Source organism: Cucumis melo, chromosome 8, assembly GCF_025177605.1.
Source record: "Cucumis melo cultivar AY chromosome 8, USDA_Cmelo_AY_1.0, whole genome shotgun sequence".
NCBI lineage: Eukaryota > Viridiplantae > Streptophyta > Magnoliopsida > Cucurbitales > Cucurbitaceae > Cucumis > Cucumis melo.
Window position 1 is genome coordinate 30,327,246 of NC_066864.1, and position 21,074 is coordinate 30,348,319.

General features: G+C 31.8%; 4 protein-coding genes across 6 annotated transcripts; 1 reads left to right on the top strand and 3 right to left on the bottom strand.

The window, feature by feature from the left end:
- Positions 1-3,786: 3,786 nt before the first annotated feature.
- On the bottom strand, positions 3,787-4,871 carry LOC103491650 (uncharacterized). The gene has a single exon (XM_008451699.3). It carries the CDS (start codon positions 4,778-4,780, stop codon positions 4,010-4,012), a length of 771 nt encoding a protein of 256 aa, XP_008449921.2. The 5' UTR covers positions 4,781-4,871; the 3' UTR covers positions 3,787-4,009.
- A 3,124-nt stretch (positions 4,872-7,995) lies between these two features.
- On the top strand, positions 7,996-9,160 carry LOC103491194 (fasciclin-like arabinogalactan protein 11). Its single transcript, XM_017045251.2, has one exon. It carries the CDS (start codon positions 8,196-8,198, stop codon positions 8,940-8,942), a length of 747 nt encoding a protein of 248 aa, XP_016900740.1. The 5' UTR covers positions 7,996-8,195; the 3' UTR covers positions 8,943-9,160.
- A 1,026-nt stretch (positions 9,161-10,186) lies between these two features.
- LOC103491196 (dnaJ protein P58IPK homolog) lies at positions 10,187-15,348 on the bottom strand. Of its 3 annotated transcripts, XM_008451041.3 has the most exons (10): positions 15,050-15,199; positions 14,058-14,121; positions 13,809-13,974; positions 12,995-13,196; positions 12,749-12,909; positions 12,583-12,676; positions 12,185-12,397; positions 11,761-11,841; positions 10,859-11,077; positions 10,187-10,677 (listed from the first exon to the last, which is right to left on the bottom strand). In XM_008451041.3, the coding sequence occupies exons 2-10, from the start codon at positions 14,062-14,064 to the stop codon at positions 10,453-10,455; spliced, it is 1,368 nt and encodes a 455-aa protein (XP_008449263.1). In that variant the 5' UTR covers positions 14,065-14,121; positions 15,050-15,199; the 3' UTR covers positions 10,187-10,452. The 3 variants fall into 3 exon arrangements, with proteins under 3 accessions (XP_008449263.1, XP_008449262.1, XP_050944229.1); XM_008451040.3 differs by lacking the exon at positions 14,058-14,121 and having other exon boundaries at positions 15,050-15,348; XM_051088272.1 differs by having other exon boundaries at positions 14,058-15,198.
- A 971-nt stretch (positions 15,349-16,319) lies between these two features.
- On the bottom strand, positions 16,320-19,991 carry LOC103491197 (zinc finger protein BALDIBIS). Its single transcript, XM_008451042.3, has 3 exons — positions 19,600-19,991; positions 18,403-18,808; positions 16,320-17,121 (listed from the first exon to the last, which is right to left on the bottom strand). Exons 1-3 carry the CDS (start codon positions 19,826-19,828, stop codon positions 16,410-16,412), a joined length of 1,347 nt encoding a protein of 448 aa, XP_008449264.1. The 5' UTR covers positions 19,829-19,991; the 3' UTR covers positions 16,320-16,409.
- Between the last annotated feature and the right edge of the window lie 1,083 nt (positions 19,992-21,074).

Below are 21,074 nucleotides of genomic sequence, written 5' to 3' on the forward strand. Positions count from 1 at the left end.
TTCTTTTTATTTAGTAGGTAATTTTAATGGGTTTAAATTTTAGAATAAGAAAAATGCATAAGTCAATAAAATCACTAATAAGATTAGATTTATTTAAGAGATCACATTTTAAAAAATAGAAAAATATTAAAATTATTTATAAAATATAGTTAAATTCATCCAATTCTGAATTTTTTTTTACTAATCATAACAAAATTCAATTTAGTTTTAATTCATGAACAATAGGCATAAAAAGTCAAAAATATACACTAATTAATAAAAAAAAAAAAGTCCAAACTTTTTTAAGAGATAAATGGGTTAGGGTTATATGGTCAAAATTGAGAATGTGATAATTCTCACCCCTATGACTAAAATTAATTCAGTTATAATATGTGCAATCACAATCAAATTAAGGATTGTTTTATGTTTAAGTAAGGAGGGAGGGCTACAGAAGAGAGAAGCTGAAGTTGCTCCCTGGAGTTGGGCTTGAATAATGCCCCCGGTTTTGATTTTTGCGAGAGAGGGAACAAAGTAAAAACAGTGAAAAGAGCAGCTAGCAGGTCATCGATGTTTCAGGTACACATATCAAAAGCAGCTAGGCTAGGCCTTTGTCATGATGAGTTTTCCTTGGTTGGGTTGCTTCGGTACGGGATAAGGGAGGAAGGTTTGAAGAAGAAAGGAGGAGGATATCGTAAGCCAAAGCACAAGGCACCAAGTATGTCCCAAAGAGTAGGAGTACTCATGAAGTTTGCATCTAGAAAAAGAAGGCAGTAAAGCCTCACACATTGTCCACACCTCTTGTCCGTCGTGTGTACGTAATTTCTTGTATGTGTTAAGATAGTTAGACCATCCCTCATCTCTTTCCTTAAAGTGGTAGATTGAACTTCGATCATGGGATGCGAATAGATGGAGAATGTATCTCTATCTCCATTCAAATATTCTTCAACTTCACAAAATCAAGATTAGTGTGGGACATAGATTGACATTTTCTTTATTTTAATTTTCTATCAATCTTTTTTTAATTTTTTTTTTGGTTGTAATCAACGATACATACGTAAATATATATATATATATATATAGATATGTGTTTGTGAAAGAAAAAGTTATATTAATATTTGACACTAATTAAAATCCAAGATGTAACAAAAGTCAATATTCTCATCCCCTAAAAAAACGAAAATTTTGAGCTAAAAAGTCCACATGGGGATTTGTCTTTTTGACTAGGAAATTAAAAAGAAATTCAAAATTCAAAATTCAATTTTCTTAATTAAAAATTAATTTCCATGTAAATTATTGTATTATTTACAATTCAAAAATTTGGAACAAATGTGTGAAAATCTGCCATTTGTCACACGCTTAGAATGCATACGCACGTGTCCTATTTTTCTTTTTCTTAAATTTTAATTTAATTATTTTCTTCGACTTTTTCTATCTTTCAACCACAAAGAAAACTTCAAACTTTTTTATCCCTTTTTATTTTAATATTTTCTTCTAGAGGTATTCTTTTTCTTTTGAAATTGCTTTTTTCTTTTTTCTTTTTTTCTTTTCTTTTTTAACCTTAAAAGTAAATAAACAAAAATGTCCCTCTCGTGACATTGATAATTAAGTTTGGATATACAATATAAAAATTGTTGGTATAGACGTCAAAATTAAATTTTTTATCTTGAGGTTTAAGAATATAATTAAAGAGAGAAATAAAACTATATATAGAGAGTTTTGACCTACTCTTATACGTAATATTTCAAACGTTGGAATCTTTTTACTATATATTTGATTATAAAAGGGTTCTTTTAATCATAAAATACTTTTTTACATCCTTACTTTAATAAAATGTACGAAGAAAAAATGAAAAATAAGACTATACTGTTTTGATCTTTACTTCTACTTGAGTTTGTGTAAGTATTTAAAATGTTACTATTTGAAATATTTTTGTTTTTTGTATATACATTTCATGACAAATTCTATTTGATGATATCAACAAACCAAACATCAAATTATTAATTAAATTTTATTTAATAATTGTGATGTAATATTATTGATTTTTTTGCATTTAAGTAGGGTTAATTTAGTCTTCGATGCATTAGGATTTTATTAGAAGGTTATTTAAGTTTCGTTTTTTTCAAATTAGTTTTTCTTATAATTAAAGTTTTAAGATTTTTTTTTTCTATCAATAGATAGAGCCTCATTTAGAATTTAATTAATATAAGGAGTTCACCAATTGAGTTTCTAATTTTCAAATCTATCTTGGAATTTTTCATGTTGACAAGAAATTTGAACCGTACTCTTTACAATCAATCTCTTCTATGTACCAGCGATTTTATCTTATTCGAGGAACATATTAACTCGATCATATACACAAGAAAGAGTTAAATTTAGAGAAGTAAGAAAAGGGATTTGTTTGAAAATTTCAAAGTTAGAAGGTGGGATACCCAAAATGTGTGTGTTTGATATTTTGGTGTGACCAAATCAAGTTTAGAAAAAGTACATCCACCCATTGACTGTGGGGTCCCTTTTTGGTCACCATTGGATGGCTACTCTCCAACCACAACACAAACACACACAAAGTTAATTCAACTTTTATATATATAATATATTATTACTATTTGTTACTTTAGGGTTTCAAACACACAGTTACATAAATACATAATCAAACCTCATTTGTCCACTGTTATATTATATTTGTTGGCATGTGGATCCTACCACGCGTCGTTCTTCATTCATATAAGTCTCTATCATGTTTCTTTTAATTTATTGGTCTTTCTTTCTTAACTGCTCTAGTACCCAATTTGATATTCGAGCCATTCGTACTATGATATGCTTGAAATAGTACAATAAAAATGTATATTTCCAACTAAGCATTTACTCTTTCCCTCTAGAATAATATTCGAGCGAGACTATCTATAACGTCTTTTCTTTGATACTCGCATCTTGAACCCTAAAGCTCTTTTTTGATACATTGTATCGAGTACAATTTTTCATTTTTAATATGTGTGATATTTTTTATTTTGTATTGATTGATAAATATATATTTTTTAATTGTATAGTTTGTATTGAGTATAATATTGTGTTAAAGATTATCATAAAAATGAGATTAAAAAGAAGAAGAAGAAAAAAAAAAGATAAAACAAGGGATCATAATTCACAACACTTTCATAAATAAATTGCAATGCATTTTCAGCTCAAATTGATTTTTTAATAGTTAAAAAAAATTGAAACAATTTTTTAAAGAAAGGAAGAAAAACCTAAAACTATTGATATAAAATATTAGAATCAGTGGACGCACATCTGTCACAGCCACCATCCAACCACCTTTGAGCTTTATATATACACACACACACACACACATACATAGTTCAAATTATTCTACCTCATTATTTAACTCCTAAATTATGATTGAAGTTTGTTTCAAAATATCCTCACAACATAAGATTTATACTCGTTTATCTAAATAAATATAGATAAAAAAATGCAAAAATAATTTTTTAAAAAATGAGATGACACATCTAACCAGTGAACCCTTGCAAATTATGTATGAGAATCAAAATATTAACATTACATCGGCTATAAACCCTCGTAGTCATGATATTATCCCTAAAATTGCTATTCATTATAATAACTTTAAATTTGCTTTGCTTTGAGTATGGATTTGTTCAATAGAGCTAACTCATGGGGTAGGCTCGTACTTTCCGGTCCATATAGTAAACAACAAAAGCTTCAAAAATTGAAAAATAAAAAAATTAGTATTCTAGATAGAATTATAATTGAGTATTGAGAGAGTAAGGTTATTGAACATAATATTTATAAATATATTGATTCGAATTTTGTGTACCTTTACATTTTTCTTTTCATCCATAAAAATATAATTTATGAAATCGTTAGTGAGGTGGGTAGATAAAAATGCAACAACTTGCAATGTTCACCAATAATTGTAGTGTAAGTGTATATACACAGATCAACTCTACAAACAACCCACATTCATGAGACAATGGTTAATCTAAAGATCTAATTTCTTGAAGTTAATCTTATCTAATTAACTCGAACAATTAATTGGAATAACCTGATCATGAAACGATTTCTTCTTAAACACACTCACATACATCTTCTCAACATTCCCCGAATATACAACACAAGAGGATTTCAGTAACATCCTCACTCTTCCCCCGAATCCAATCGATATTGGACTACTAATTCCGGTAACCACCGCCCCAATTCCACCGCCGTCGAGAATCCGTTCAATTTCACCCACCACTAAATCAGGAACAGAGACCTTCAATAACTTCCCCGTGAACAAAACAAAATCAAACGAATTATTTGCATAATCAAGTTTATACCCAACTTCCATCCGTCTCAGCGATATAAACCGACCTTTATCAACCCCTAGAGCGTCGGAAAATCCCAAATCCTGGAGCACCGAAGCGGCGGAGGAAGAACTTCCTCCGACGAACAGAGCTCTAGCGCTGTGGTTGAAGAGATGCTTATGGTCGACAAGAAGTTTGATGAGGGAGATGGTGAGATTGACAGTTTCTCGGCAATGGAGTGATTCGAAAGAATCCCAGACGGGGTTGAGGAAATGGCCTTGAAAGAGGTAGGAGCCACGGGGTAGATGATCGGGGGTTGAGTGAGGGGAGGCGTGACAGGGAGGGGATTTGGGTAAATGGAAGGACTTGAAATCGTAAGAAGTGAGAATGTGGAGGATGGGGATGAGGGAGATGGCGGAAGCGAATAAGAAGACACGGAAGAAGACGCGCTTAGCGAATGCAGGGTCGCGTAAGATGGGGGATTTGAGGAACTTAAGATCCATGGGAGAGGGTGTGAGAGTGGAAATGGAAGTGGTGTTGATTATATGGAGAGGGTAGGGTTAGGGTTTGGGGAAGAAGGTGATGACATGGAGAGGAGAGTGGTGAAGGGGAATTGAAATAGAAAAAGGTAAGAGGTGGCAGGATATGATTGGGTAAGAATTGAGATATTGAGCGTGCCACTTACAAAGTTGAAAAGTAAAAGGAGGCGTGTGATTCTATAGGGGAACACTAGCCCACCCTGACAACCTGTACCCTATGAGTTATGAGTAGTAGTTTTCTTTTTTTTTCTTTTTTTTTTCTCTTAACATACAATATTATTATAACTTTATAGAGTTTAAATTGATATCATTGTTAGTCTAAGGTTAAAATTGATACAATTTAAGGATATATAAATTGAACACTTTTTTTCTTTTTTTAAAACCGTCGTCTAATTTGCTTTTGTATCTTTTCATAATTTGCATTTTTTCTAATGTCAATTTTAAAATTCTAAAAACAATCTTTTTTTTTTTTTTTAATAAGTTCATTTTCAAATTTTGGTGTCTTTTCAAACCCTTAATGGAATATAGACAAGATGTTAATATGTCTTTTAGAAAAATACATTTTAACATCTAGAAAATGAAAAAAGTTAGTAAAATAAATTTGATGAATTTATATAGTTAAAATAGTACTAATCAATAAAATAATTGATAATTCTAATTGATTGATAATAACTTATTATAATTATTAAAAAGTACATTCATCTTATATTAATCGTCATGATTGTCGACTAACTACAAATATAATTTATTAATTCATTAATGTACCAATTTCAAATATAGCAAAACCAAATTGAGGCTAGTAAAACCTATCAAACTCTCTATGATCAATATAAGTTTTTTTTATATATATATTTTGTAAATAGTTTCAATCATTTTTGCTACTCACGAGAATGTCTCTTTTAAATAAACTACCAACTTAACTTTTATGTAATTAATTTCAATAAATATATAAAATAAAAGAATGAATAAATGTATTATAAGAAGGAAGATAGTTGATGTGAACAAAACCCACCGACGTATACTTCATGGATAAATAGCTATTCTCATGTTCAAAGCTACAAATACAAAATATCCTTTTTGGTATTTTGATGGTTTTAAAATCACTTTTGAGATTAAAATAATGACTGAAAATCAAATCTAAGAGTTTGTTATCCAACATAAATTTGATTGTCTATGAGTCGATTTTACAAAATCACTATTCTAACTATCACTCCAACGCAAAAGAGTAATGTTTTAATATAATTAGATGAATATTTTTGTATATATAAGGCATAATCATTCAAGTGTTTAGCATACATTATAAAATAATTTTATAGGGGCATCACATGGTCCAAATAATTACAAGTTGTGATTTTTTTTTTTTTTTATTCACTTCAAAAGTTAACTTAATACATAAACACTTTCTATTCTTATCCCTTCAAGAGTAGGTTGGTTACTTTTAGAAACATTATATTATGGTAGACATGATAAATTATTTAATGGTGTGGATCAAACAATTGACCTTATACATATGTCTTTTATGTCTTCTTTAATTTACTAATTACCCCATTAAATATAATTATAAATAGGGAGTAATATAATTAATTATCAATACCAAAATGTATAATTATTAAATCAAAACACAATTAGAATTGGTAAAAAGATTCTCTTATTGTGCATATATATATATATATATATATATATATATATATATATATATCTTCATTTATCATATTTGGTTTGAATAATTAGAGATACCTAATAGCTTATTCTTTTGCAGTGAAATAACTCTTTACTAAATGTGTGTGTGTGTGTGTTTGTGTGCAATTAATGGTTGATTCTTATATAGATGATTGAAACTTAGACAAAACCTACAAATATACTTTTACATTATTATCAAAACAATTATGAGTTTCCCTTTGCTTCAAAATTCATCTCTTTTCACTTTGAGGGACCCTACTTTTCTTCTACCTTTTTATTTGCTCTTATCTTCATCACCAACCCAAAACCCTAAATCAATTGAAAATTCATTTCATCTCTACAACATAATTGACCAAAATCAATCATATAGTTTGTTTGCATGACCTATGCATGGCTGCAAATAATGTTATATATAGCATAATCCATTGTTAGAATTTCTTAATTAGGATTTCATTAGTAAAGATTCTTATTTTATTCTCCTACTTGAACTAAAAGTACAAGGAGAGGAGAGAGAGGAGAGGGGAGAAACAAACTTAAATTTCAAAACAAAATCCTCTCCCATGTAACTTTTAAATCTTTCCCAAATGTTTTGAAACATTTATGAAAAGTTAGAGATAATAATATTACAAATTGAGAATTTTAATTGTCTAAGATAACCATTTTAAATGTCAAATGCCCCTTTGATGATGTCATCATCTTGTGAAATTATGATATTACAACTCCTTTATTAATTGAGGTTTTTCTTTTGTCTTTTTTCTTCCAACTTCACATTCCTTTTCATCTCCCTATGGCGTCTTCTTCTTTTTCTTTGGTGCATTTCTCCAACACCAAGCGACACCAACTAAGATGGAGGAGAGCGACCAAGTAAGGGTAAGAGTGACTACAATAATTATGCAACTGAGAGACCAAGCAAGATTGAGAGATCAAGCGAAATTGAACAAGAGTGACACCAACCAAGTGAGATTGAGCAAGAGGAACACCAACTAGATGAAACTGAGTGAGTTCGAGTGAGATGGAAGAGAGCAAGACAAAGCTGCTTTTTCACATATACGATAGTGTATTTTGGTACCCTCACCCGAAGTTAGACGTTAGGAAAGGTTTATTTGATTTTTTTTTGAAAAAATGGGTCATTTGACATTTTTCTTCAATTTTTTAGTCATCCACCAAATGGACTCCAAATCAAAGTATTTTTTAAACAAACAACCTCAAACCTGTGATCATATTTTACAACTTCCCAAACTTCTTTTACCATGGTTAGAGTTCACTGTTTCACTCAGTCCACACCACTAACCAGAAATACCATCTCCTAAATTAAAAGGCCCCATCTCCATTCCCATTCCTTGAAAACTTCATTCTCAAGCTTCCTAGAAAGTTGTCCATTTTAAGAAGCAAAACCAGATGTTTTCCTATCCCCACCAAACCCAAACCCAAACCCACAACATATAAATATATATATATAAACTCAATCCTTCACTCTCCATATACTCTGTTTTTCCTGCTTCTTGAAGCAAAACCCCCTCTCTTTCCTCTCACCAAAAAGAACAAATACCCAAATCACTTTTCATTTTGAAATCCCCATTTCACCAAACCAATTCCCCTCCTTATAAATCCCATCTCCAATCCCTCAAAAACAGAGCAATAATCCCAACATTAGAAAATTTAAAAAAAAAAAAAAAAAAGAAAAGAAACTTCCTTCATCATGATCAATAACATCTTCCCCATCTCCTTCTTCCTCATTTCCCTCCTCTTCTCCGAATCTGTTTCAGCTCAATCTACTCAGCCACCCGGTCCCTCTGGTCCGACAAACATCTCCGCTATCCTCGAAAAAGGCGGCCAATTCTCAACCTTCATCAAGCTTCTCAAAAGCACCCAACAGAGTGATCAAATCAACAATCAACTCAATAACTCCAACCAAGGCCAAGGCCTCACTGTTTTTGCTCCCCCTGATAATGCCTTCTCAAATCTCAAACCTGGGACCCTTAATTCCCTCTCCGATCAGCAAAAAGTTCAATTGGTTCAATACCATGTCGTCCCAACTTTCATCTCCATGTCCCAATTTCAAACTGTTAGTAACCCACTTCGTACTCAGGCCGGAAACAGCAACGCCGGTCAGTTTCCGTTGAATGTTACCACTTCTGGCTCTCAAGTTAATTTGACCACCGGTGTCGACGACGCCGTCGTCGCCAATACTATTTATACCGACGGCCAGTTGGCTGTTTACCAAGTCGATAAAGTTCTTCTTCCGGTTGATCTTTTTGGTACTGTGGCGGCGCCGGCGCCGGCGCCTTCTAAGCCGGTGAAGGCTGTTTCGGGTTCTGATGCTCCTGCTGGTGCTTCGAAGGACACTTCTAGTGACGATACCGGCGCTGCTCCGGCTATGAATTACCGATTTACGGCGGCGTTTGGAGCGGTTGTTGGATTTGTGGTGGCGTTTGTTTTGCATTAACGAGGATTTAACTTTTGGGTTTAGGGATTTGATGAATGTGAAATTTTTTGAGTTTACTTGGAGTTGGGAAATGAACTTGAAGAATAATTTTCTTTTGAATGTCTCTATTTTATGAGTTTATTGTAATTTTCAGTTTTGTAATGAAACTTTGAATTTAATTTTCTGTTTTGATTCTCTTAATTCAAATGGAATGTACCCGCCTTATTGAATGCTGTTTATTCGTTTTGTTATGTATTCTTTCACATTTTCCCCATTCTTCTAAAGTTTTCTTTTTTAAAATTTTTTACCAATAAAAAAAAAAATTAAAACATTCACTTTCAAGTCCATAATATAAACACTATATTAATACCAAATCAGTTATTCTAAAATTTGTCTTCTTTTTTACCTAACCATTTTCGTTTTCTTACGAAAATCGACTTCCTACACAAATTTTTTTAGCCTTTTAAGACCAACATTAAAAAAAATTCTTACACTTTAGGACATTAAAATGGTAGGATATAATTATTAGGAGTAAAGTTGTTTTTAACCACTAGTTGAAGATTAAATTATAATACATACAAAAAAGAAGAGATTAAGTACATCCTAGGACTATTTCAAATGCTCCCTATCTCTCCACTACAGAAAATATAATTTGTTAAAAAACATTTGATAATTTTATTTTTTGTATGGTAGAGAAATAAACATATAAAATTTCTTGTAAGCATGAATTTTGGGTATTTTGTCTTTCACCCTCTCTCCCCTATACAAAGTGTAAAGGTTAATATATGAAATAAGGTCATAACTAATTTTAGAACATCAAATAGAAGCTATTTGATGATGAAGAAAAACAAAGGAAAAACCAAATTCTTTCAATAAGAAAGAGACAAGGAGACCATTTACGCATCATCACTAATTTTCAAACATAGAACGCTTACCAACTCTCCTGAGGTAATCCCTTTGCATTTTCGATAGCAAGAGGGAGTTCAGTGATACCTCACCTATTTCTCACTTTTGAGATATGATATCTTACTATCTTCCAAAGGGAATTCCCTAAAAAAAGTTTGATCTGAAAAGAGATCTTAACAAACTTCATATTTCAACACCACCTACCAACTTCTTTTCTTAGAGAAAGAGAGAAAGCTACCCTTTTTTTTAGTACAAAAATTACAATATGGAAAATTAACCTCTAACCTGAACGGAACACATACCAATACCACTAAACTAAACACACTTACCAAAGCTACCTCTTTACATACCTTGTTAAGTGGCAAAAAAAATCTAAGCAATAGTATAAATGAAGGCTTATATCCAACGTATTACAGTTACTCATGCATTTCCTCTCGATATGTTTTAACAAAATCTTGCTCAATGAGCATTTTTCTGAACTAAAAAGCCTCTATCAGTAATTCTAACCTAAGGTATTTCTACTTTTCAGCAAATAAATATTTTCATCCCCCTTCCCCCCTTATAACCGTTGTTTTCATTGAAAAAAATATCAGGAAAAAGAGGAACTAATGCTTTTATGCTGAAATCAGAAATGGAACTCAAACCCACCACCACCAGGAAAACCGCCACCACCAGGAAAGCCACCTCCACCAAAACCACCACCACCGGGAAACCCACCATCGAAGGTAAATGTAAATTGCTGTCCTCCACCACCGAAAGGATTGAAACCACCGCCACCGCCGCCCATGCCCATGTCTTCAATGTCTTCCCCTCTATCAAATCTTGTACGCTTTTCTTCATTGCCCAGGACCTGCAAGACATAACTTGTGCCACTCAGCTACATGTTTACCCATATTGCATTAGTATCACGTTTTTAACGGTTCTAAAGACCAATTTTTGACAGGCGAAGGATTCATCATGTAATCAATTTCAGCATAAAGAATTGGAACTATGATATTTTGTAATGGATGAGAACATATAGATATTTTGACCTCATATGCAGCAGCAATATCTCGGAACTTGGCTTCTGCTTCTTCTCTATTTTCCACATTTTTGTCAGGGTGCCATTGCAAAGCAAGCTTTTTATAGGCACGTTTGATCTCAGCGACAGAAGCAGTCTTTGAGACCCCTAAAATTTTGTACCAGTCCTTTCGTTTGCTCATTTTTAAAGCCTTTTCAGCCCTCATCAGTGCCTCCCTAATATTCATATCCTGCAAACATCATTGATCAAATTGCTGATAACCCACAGTGCAAAACCCGCCATGAATTGAACTCCACCCGATTTTATTTTGTCTTACTATTCTTTTTATTATTAATATGAACTAGTAATAAAGTTATCCTAACAAACGTATCCCATTTTTAAATCTAACCAAAACTGTAGGTTGTTCTTTTAGAGAAAAAAGAATAAGAAATAATCTGTATTTGTCTATTTGATACATAAATCAACTGTAACACTCCTAGTTAATGGACATATTAAAAGAATATTAGTATGGTTATTAACCATACGAGGGGCATGCTAGTAATAAGCTAGTAAGTTTGCTAAGGCTTTTTAGTTATAAATAAAGGTTTTGGGTTGAGAGGAAGGGGAAATATTTTGTGGGATTTTCAATGTTGGAAATTTGGGAGTCTAGCCTGAAAGGCTAGGGTTACCTCATTACTTTTCTTATGATTTTATAGAATGTTGTCAATATAATTCCATAATTCAGTGTTCTTGAGTGTCTCCTTGTTAGGTGGTATCCTAATATCAACATCAATAAACAAAGTCTCCAATAAGATTAGTTCTAATTCGATGCGTTAAAGGGAATAAGATTTTACAAAAAGTTTTATCCACCGCTTCCAGAACTGAAAAATAGGGTTCCGAGAGTTGAAGGAAAAAAACGGAATGATAACTAACCTGTGGTGAACTTTGAGCCGCTGACTTAAGATCTTCAACAGCACCCTCCCAGTCCTCTGTTAAAAGCTTTGCTTCACCTCTCTGAGAAGAAAGTTCAGAGTATTAAAGAACTTGAGGTCTTATACTGTTATACACATGCACTATCAAACTTCAACACTCCATAAAGTTTAAAATGAAGTTAGGATGAGAGAGAGGATAGCTGCTGCTTGAGTTTCCAACAATGAACAATAATAAAGATCTTGGATGCAAATGAAAAATATGATATTCATAGCCCAACATAAAAGGTCGAGCATGGCGAAGGTGAATCAGAGGAGCTTTTCATAAACAAACTAATCTAGTATATTGCAACATCCACTTCAGCAAAACAAAGTCCATATTAAAGGAAGAGAGCCGGAGAGATGAGGGCCAAGAAGAAAAGGCAAACCTGGACCAAAGCTTCAATTAGGTCTCCATCAATGTTTAGTGCCTCATTGCAGCTCGTAACAGCATCCTTTCCACGACCAAGCTTGACTAGTACCTTGCATAAGCCAAGATGAAGATGTACATTGTGTGCAAGATGATTGGGATCCAATGCAAGGGCTGCATTATATTCCTCCACTGCTACTCGCAGCTTACCCTTGTTGACATTATCTTCGGCCTGTCAACAAAGTATAAAAACTAAAATGAATAGCATTATAAATTTCAATAACTTAAAAACTTTTATCAGACCAGAAAAAAAGGTCTAAAGAGATTTCTATACTCGTAAGCTTCCCTATCCCAATCAAAGAAGAAAATCCAAGAAAATGGGAATTAATAGATCTTTTCTATGTAGGTTGAGCTTACACTCTTGGTTTTCTTGAGCAGATTCTTCAACCCAAAATATGCTTTCTTCAGTTCAACATGTTCTGGATCTAGACGAAGACCCTTTTGAAAATGCCTGGAAAAGTTGTTCACATATAAATACATGTCCATTTTTATTAATGCTTTCAACAAGTACCGTCAAATCAACCTCGAGGCAACATCATGATCTGCCAAATAGTAGTAGGCACGCCCACGAAGTAATAATGCATCCAGATTGTTTTCATCTTCTTTAAGAATATATCCAGTATGAAGGATAGCAGCAGAATAGTCCCTAGTTGCCAACAACAATTTTACCTTCAGGAGTTTGGCCTACATCAAATCAATATGAAAGATAAGTACAATTTCAGGATGTTTAAAAGTCTGGAAAAGTCTAATTGGATAACGGTGGTATCACCTCAGAGCATGCAGGAGAGAAAACAAGTACAACTTTATCCAGAAATTCCAATGCTTTTGTGTGATCCCCTGTATCAAAATGCCTAAGAGCCGTTTCTAAAGCACTCTGAGCCTGAAGCAATTGAGAAAGCTCCTTTTCACCCGCTGGATTTCCAGGTTTTAACTCAAGATACTTCTTGTAGTTCTTCTCAGATTCATTATATCTACATCAGCCAAAAAGTTCCTGAATCATATAATTGGCCAATCAGAATGGAAGGTAGAGAGCGGGAGTACGGTTTTCTACATGCCACAATGGTTTAAATTTCCTTTACAATGTTCTCATCTCAAAAGTATGTCTGACCTTCTATGGGAAAATGTCCTGCTTGTTTATTTTTATTTTCCCTCGAGATGATCCCTCTTACCCTCTTTAGCACAAATAAATACAAAATTTCTTTCCTACTATAATTATGAAGAGCTGAAATATTTCCCGTTCTCATTACTTTCACCAATAATTTTTCCAATTCTTAATCATAATACTTCCATTCTCATCATATGCTCCTCATAATGGAAAATAGATCAAAGCATATCTGGAAAGACTTATAACCATAGAGAGATGCGGTGGTAAAAAGTAATGAAGGCAGTTTTACACCTCAACCATAAACAGGCAACAAGTATGTTACAAATCAAAGCAGATTTCCATTTCAGAGAATTCCAATTTTCTTATTGCAATCCACAAAATTTTGAAAGATGTAAATTTGCAATGCCAAAATTACACATAGTCTCTGATTTGATGTCAAAATTTGCAATGAATTTCAAGAACAAGAGGGGGGGAAAACCTGCATAACTTGCGAAGAATTGAACCACGATGGAAGTATGCTTCTGAAAGTTTTGGGTCTGCCTCAATAGCAGCATTAAGATCATCAAGTGCCTCGCTATAACGCTTCACCTTTACATTTTGTGAAACTTTCTCAAACAATTCAGCAGAGTTACCCAGTGATCCATCTGAAGATATAAGCCAATCAATTACAAAATACAACTGGCAATGAGAAGTGAAAACCACAAACGAAGACCCCAGATGAAGAAACCTTGCATCAGGCAGATAATGGAGAAACCAAATGTGCTACATCCCGAGGAGCAATCTCATGTTTCCTTAGAAATGTTACGTGCGTAGGTTAAAGATGAGTTTGGAGATCACGCATAGTAAATAGTTAATACCAAAGAGAGCCCTTCCTAATATTATTTCTAAGTAAAGCTGAGTTCTCTGATCATGAATGATTATTTCCACCATATAATGGAGCTAAAGGCATTTTTAGAACATCAAATGAGAGAAAAGTCGAAAGATCAGTAAAAGTAAGACAGAGATACTGACTTACACACATCAAACGATACAACTAGAAAGCTCAAAAAGATCTATAGATTCTATACTAAGGGAGCATCATTTGACGATACAATAGGCAGGTTTCAAAGCCTCCTCCATAGTACTAATATTAAAAACAAAGAAATGGCTTCTTTCTAAAGTTTGGTGACCGGGTCGTTTACCAATAATCCAAGGCGATTTGTGTTCTACATGGGAAACTTATTAAATCTGAGACAATGACCTCAAGAATTTAAATCAGACAATATTGAAACCTACGACCTTACGATAAGGTACTAGAGATAACTTTAAAAAGAGTGACTCCTTCCATTTCCAAATAAAAATTGACACCATTAATAGGTTGAATGCGATATTAAAATTTCGCGGCCAATCTTTTAGAGAAATCAATAATACTAGAACTGTTCGGTCCAAGAAATGTGGAAACAGAAAATACGTACGCCGGAGGAACTATATGAGAAATCAACATTTCCAAATTAAAATTGCATCTTTAATAGCTTCAAACTATGAAATCAGACTCATCAACATCGTAAATTAATTACACAGTGAACAAATAAAGAACAAGAAGAAATATCGCACATTCAAGAACTTAATCGAGGTATCCAATCGAAGGTAACAAACCAAACTGCGATAATAGAAACACCGTCTAGTTAAATATTTCGAGGGAAGATCAAAAAGATAGATCAGAGAGTAGTATTAAAGAACCTGAAGCCGAAACCAAAGGTTGAAGAAGAAGAAGCTGACAAACTAGAACGAAGTTGAGAAGAAACGCGGTGAACGCTAATCCTCTCCAAGCAGAAGCTTCCATGGCGGACAGCGAAATCGAAAATCTCAGCATTGTTTCCTCAAGTTTCATGACCAGAATTAAAATATGTTTTTAAGTTTAATTCATCTAAATCGAAGTGAGTTTTTTTTTAAAAAAAAAATAAAGTAATATTCGATTATCAAAAGAGTCATTCCACGTATTTGCCTCCAATGGACGAGCTACACGTGGAAATTATTTTAACTTCCGTCGAGTGAGGAAATGTCAATGTTTATGGGGAAATTTGCCACGTCAGCGCTATATTCATGGACGAATTGAAACGGCCCATGTTTAATGGGCCTGAAACATTTTTTGTAGGGCTGTTATAGGCACGGCCCATGGTTGGTGTCTCGACAATTCCATTCTAATTCTTATTCTTCACATTTTAGTCAACCTTAAATCTCTCGATAAGATTTTGTGTTTTTTTCCTTTTCTTCTATATCTAAAGTGAATTCCATGTGAAAACCATCCATAAATTCTGTATAGCTTACTTCAATCTTATATCCTGAAATTTGTACGGATGACCGAAATCAAATTTGACTTGCTTTTTCATAACAAAGTTTTCCAATCTTTTTCTTGTATTTTGTTTGCTCTTTCTCACTTTCTCTGCATGTCTTCCGACAACTGCCTCTTGAGTCTTGACAAAAGATGAGCACTAAATTCTCAAACTTATACTATCGATACAATTTATATAATTATGTGAATTCGATAGTCTAACTTTAAACTTTGAATAAGTTTGAGGGTACAATTTTTAATTTTAAAAGTTTAAGGGTATAATTGTAACAACAATCATACTTTAATAGTTGTTTTTAAAATTTGGTCTTAAATACATTGCAAATTTATTTTAAATGTATATTAGTAGTACATTTATGCTATGTTTGTTTTACTAGATATAGCAAACTTTCTATCAATGGTAGGTATCGATAGACTTTTATTAGTTTTCCTAAAGTTCTAGTCTTGTTATAACCAACATTCTACTCTTACTTTAGAAAAAAAAACCTAATTTTTAAAACTAACCGATAAATAAATATAAAAAAATAACCATATTGTTTTTATACTTAGAATTGAGCTAGGAATTGAAGTGTGTTTTTCAAAAAAATGTTAAAAGTTATTATTATTAAAATGAAGAATTACCATAAAAAAAAATTAATTATCAATTACTATAATCAACACTTTCCTTTCTTCATAACAAAACCCACCTCTTGAATAATTCTTGACCATATATATACAGAACACCAAACAAAAATCTCAAAAATTCCCCCCTTATCCAACACTATTATTCCCAATGAATTGGCTAAACCCCATCTCAGAGCTCATAGAATTAGCAAATTTAGTCATCTCCATTGATGGAATAATCAACTCATCATTATTCCCTTCTCCTAATTCCTTCCTCCCAAAAAAATCCCTCAACCCATTTCCCTTTCCCCCAAAATAATTACCATTCGTCTCAATTGAAATATTTTTTGAAGATGATGACGAACTCATAACTACTCCCACACTATTACTCCCTGAACAAAATGAGTTATCATCGCTCTTCGTCGACCCCAATTGCGCCGCTTTCAACAGCAGCGCCGTCGCCGACATCCCTCCACCACCACCCGTGACCGAGCGAAACGATGGCGAGTTATCATAAGCTGCTACGTTTTGTTGTTGTTGTTGTTGTTTGTGGGTAAAGGAGGACAGAGTGAGGTTCATAATGGCGGTTTTTGAAGGATTGTGATTATTGTTTTTGTTGTTCAAACTCAAGATTTGGTTTGAGTTCTGGAAGAGATTGTCAGTGGGTGAAAGAATTTGTGGGAATAAAGGTGATGATTCGAAATTATGGTCTAGAAATTGGGACTTGATTATTGAATTATTATTATTATTGGCAATGAAATGAAGTCTTGAATTTGGTGAGGTAACTGATGATATTAGCTTTGCACTTTCTTCAGCTAATGCATCACAAAATGCCCTGTGAGTTATGAAGCTGTCCTTCCTGTTTTAAAATTGTTCATAGAAAGAAAAGAAAAACATTAGTAATTATTGATGATGTCTCCATTATTTTTTAACTCTAGAGAATCATAAATAAATAAATAAATAAATATATATATATATATATATATATATATATATATATATATATGCAAAACTTTATAACTATTCATTATACTAGACATGTATTGGGGGACACATATTACTTGCCAATTTAGTGCAATATAAGAAGGGATGATTAGATTTTATAACTAAAAATTAGGTTTCATGCTATAAGAATATGAATAAATATTGAACTCGTAATGTTACAAATGAACTAAAATATTTATAAAATATAATACGATTTTACAATTTATCGATTATAGAAATTTATAAACATTGATAAAAGTTTATAAGTATCTATATTTTGAGCATTTACAATAATTTTCTTATTAATAATTAAGCTTAATTTAAAATTTTCTCCAACCATATCTAAAATAGGGGTGTTCTTAAATATAACATAATGAAAACTAAAATATTTATAAAATTTAGCAGAATTTAATAGACATTTACTAGATATGAAATTTTGTTATATTTTAATTAGTTTGCTATTTACGATAATTTATCTTTTAATAAAATAACCATGACAATTTTTTTTAATTAACTAATATTCATGTATTTAGTATTTTTTTTTTAATTTCGATTTTTAACCTTTTTTTTTTTTTTTTCAAATTCTTCCTCGTGGTTTATGCACACACCTTACTATATATTTGAAATTTTAGCAAAATTTTTTAAATCAAAAACATTTTTTAAAAAATAATAATTTTAGCTTCAATTTTGAAAACAGAGAAAGTTGAAAAGTCAAGGTAGAAATGTGGTGTTTATAGGTTTACTTTGCAAAGATTAAAATCATTTTTCATAGCTAAATTTTTCTCGATCGTATTTTATTATTAAAATTTGACTAAAAGTTGAACAAAAATTTGAAAATATTTAAAATTTAATTACCAATATATCAAACCCAAATTTTCAAAACAAGCAAAGGTTTCTGAAAAAAAGTGAATCTAAACACTTTTAGTCTCATAATTATTAAATAAATGTATCAAAACAAAACATCAACATCAAGTTTCTTTTTCAATAGTTATATATGTATTTAAGTCAATCAATCAAAGTCTCAGCTAGGCCAAAAGTTAACTAAACCACCACAAACTCGAAACCGAGGGAGAGCGTTAATAATGTTAATAATGATAAACTCTAATATAAAAGAGAGAGAGAGAGAGAGCAAGAGTAAGGAAATAGAGATCATGACCTTGAAAAGAGTGTTCCACAGTCACATTTGTAGTCTCTCGTACCACAAGTCTTAGAGTGAGCTTTCCAATCAGATTGAACGGCATATTTCTTGCAACATTTCTCACACTTCCACTTCTTCTCCCCATGTTTTCTACTATAGTGTTTTTTAATTCCAGTTAGGTCCCCAAGTGCTCTACTTGGATCATGATGAACACAACCCTTTTCAGGACAAATATATACTTTCTTCTTCACTACTACTGCTTCTTTGCTGCTTCTTTGTCTGAGCTTCCATGGCAAATTGTGTCCTCTTCTGTGTAGTTGTAAGTTTTGGTCTCTTTGAAACCCTTTGTTGCATACTTCACAAATGAATCTGTTTGTTGCCATCAGTGTGTTTGGAGATAAAGCAATTACCTCTGCATCTGGATCTGCATAAAGATACACCATGTACATATATTATTACGTCTTCAATTCGTTTGATAAGATTTTGTTTTCTTTTTATCTTAGGTAAATGAATGTTTCAATTTGTAGTCAAATTCTAAAAATAGAACTTTTTTTTTGTTATAAAGAAAAGACTAATCCATCCATGCATTACATCTATTTTTCTCATCCTACTTATTACACACAAACAGTAAATAAAGAAATTATCCTATGACAAATTGTAATTTGGACAATTTATTGGGATATACAAATTAAGATTGTTGTAGTCTTCTATGCACCTCGATATTTTTTTTATTAGAAAATAGATGACGGCATAAAAACTTATAGTTGAAAATAATTTTCGTGAACATATAATTTAAAAAGAAACTAAAAACCCAATAAGTTGTATAATTAAGGCTTGTTTTAATTCTAATCCCAATTTCAAAAGTAAAAATCAAGTTTATAAAAGCTATTTTTTTTTTTTTTAGTTTTTAAAACCATGAAAAAGTAGTTTTATAAAAAAAAAAAACTATAGTAAAAGTATAGAGTTTATAAGCTTAATTTTAAAAAACATTAAATAAAAAACAAAATCACCACCATTAAATTTACCAAAAAAAAAAAAAAAAACAAAGGATCTGATCTAAAATCCTTGTTTCTGTCTCAAGATATATTTTCCTATTTTCAATAAACAATGAATCAAACCAATGAACTTTTCCAAATGGTATGGCAAAAAAAAAAAAAAAATTAATTAGCTGAAAATAAAGATCAAAATATCAAGAGAGAGAGCAAAACAACAGACCTGGTTTTCCTGGCAAATTTCTCTTCTTCTTGGGGAGAGAAGGAGGAAGAGAAGAAGAAGAATCAACATTTTGAATAATAGGGTTAGGAATAGGATTAGGGTTCAGAGGAAGAAGAAGATGATGATGATTATGATAAAGTTGAGAAGTTTGCTGTTGATGACGATGATGATCACCAAATTCTCCAATACAATTAGAAGAAACAGAAAAGTCAATACCAGACATCATCATCACCCAAAAAAAAAAAAAAAACCCTAAACCCTTACACAAAAACAAAATTCAAACCAAATAGCAGCTCAAAGATTTTGTATGGTTTTGATGACAAGTCCCCAAATAATTAAATCAAACAGAGAAAAAAAAAAGATGAATTTTTTTTCGCTCAAAGACAAAGAAGAAAAGGAAACCTCAGAAATAAGAAGAAGAAGAAGATGAATATATAAAAAGGAAAAGGTTTGTTTTTTTCTTTGGAGATGGAGAGAGTGTGCAGTAAAGAAAGGGAAAAAGAGATGAATTTTGGGTGTGGTTTGTTTGTTTGGCTTAAAAAGAAAGCTCCAAAAATTATGACCTTAAAATAGAATATTTCATATTTATTTTATTTGCAAAGGTTGTTTCTCTTTTCTCGAATAAAAGAAAAAAAATGTATACTCACGTTTAAAGCATTGAATTAGTTATTATAGTATGTCGATTATAATGTAGTCTGTGTTTGAAATATGCATAAAAAACACATAACAATGTAGACTTTGAAATAGTAACACCATAATCCAATTGCATATAATAATAATTAAGAAATACCTGCTATTATAATTGAAACTCTAAATCCACTCAAGATTAGGGTCCAAAACATCTAAAATCTTAAATTGGCTAGAAAAGAAAGTGGTATGAGATTTTTTGATTGTGATTATTCTAGAAAAAAAGTCAAGAAGGTCTCCATTCAAAATGAACAATATCATATCAAAAAGAATAGTTTGAGAAAATCAAACTTTCAATCTAGACCAAATATATATTAACTAGTTGAGTCGTGCTTTCGTGTAAAAGTTGCATCTCAGTCGTCCTCACTTTCTGCTAAAGTTGCAGTCATGGTCTTACGTTTGGTCCTTTTTTTCTCTTGCTCGGTAAAACCCTTAGCCATATATTTAGAATGGTCCATCTCTTGATTTGTTTTTGGAGCTGTTAACTACTTCAATTTTTTTATGGAAAAACTAAGACTTCTCTCATAATTTCTTAATAATATGATATACCACGGTTCCTATTGGAAATATATACATATGCATTGTTAATTAGATTCCCTAAGTTCATAGAATAATATACATTTTATATTTAAGTTAGGTACCCTGAAACCTAGGGATATGTATATGTTTCTTTTTTTAATTTTCATAGACCTCTTAAAAAAAATTAGGTGTTAATTAGCTTACTTCTTTTATCAACTTAAACTTTTGACTTTAGGGTTAGCTAATTAACATATTACCAAACTCAAATA

Bases quoted from the DNA above. Each gene is read 5' to 3' on its own strand.
- LOC103491650 (XM_008451699.3), bottom strand. From the start codon at position 4,780: ATGGATCTTAAGTTCCTCAAATCCCCCATCTTACGCGACCCTGCATTC.
- LOC103491194 (XM_017045251.2), top strand. From the start codon at position 8,196: ATGATCAATAACATCTTCCCCATCTCCTTCTTCCTCATTTCCCTCCTC.
- LOC103491196 (XM_008451040.3), bottom strand. From the start codon at position 15,200: ATGAAACTTGAGGAAACAATGCTGAGATTTTCGATTTCGCTGTCCGCC. The intron at 12,910-12,994 runs GTGATACCACCG...GATTTGATGTAG, and splicing joins TCTCTCCTGCATGCTCTGAG to GCCAAACTCCTGAAGGTAAA. The intron at 10,678-10,858 runs GTCAAAATATCT...TATGTCTTGCAG, and splicing joins ATATTGCTGCTGCATATGAG to GTCCTGGGCAATGAAGAAAA.
- LOC103491197 (XM_008451042.3), bottom strand. From the start codon at position 19,828: ATGATGATGTCTGGTATTGACTTTTCTGTTTCTTCTAATTGTATTGGA. The intron at 18,809-19,599 runs GTCTGTTGTTTT...ATCTTTATGCAG, and splicing joins AAATTTGCCAGGAAAACCAG to ATCCAGATGCAGAGGTAATT. The intron at 17,122-18,402 runs GTCATGATCTCT...ATTTTAAAACAG, and splicing joins TGTGGAACACTCTTTTCAAG to GAAGGACAGCTTCATAACTC.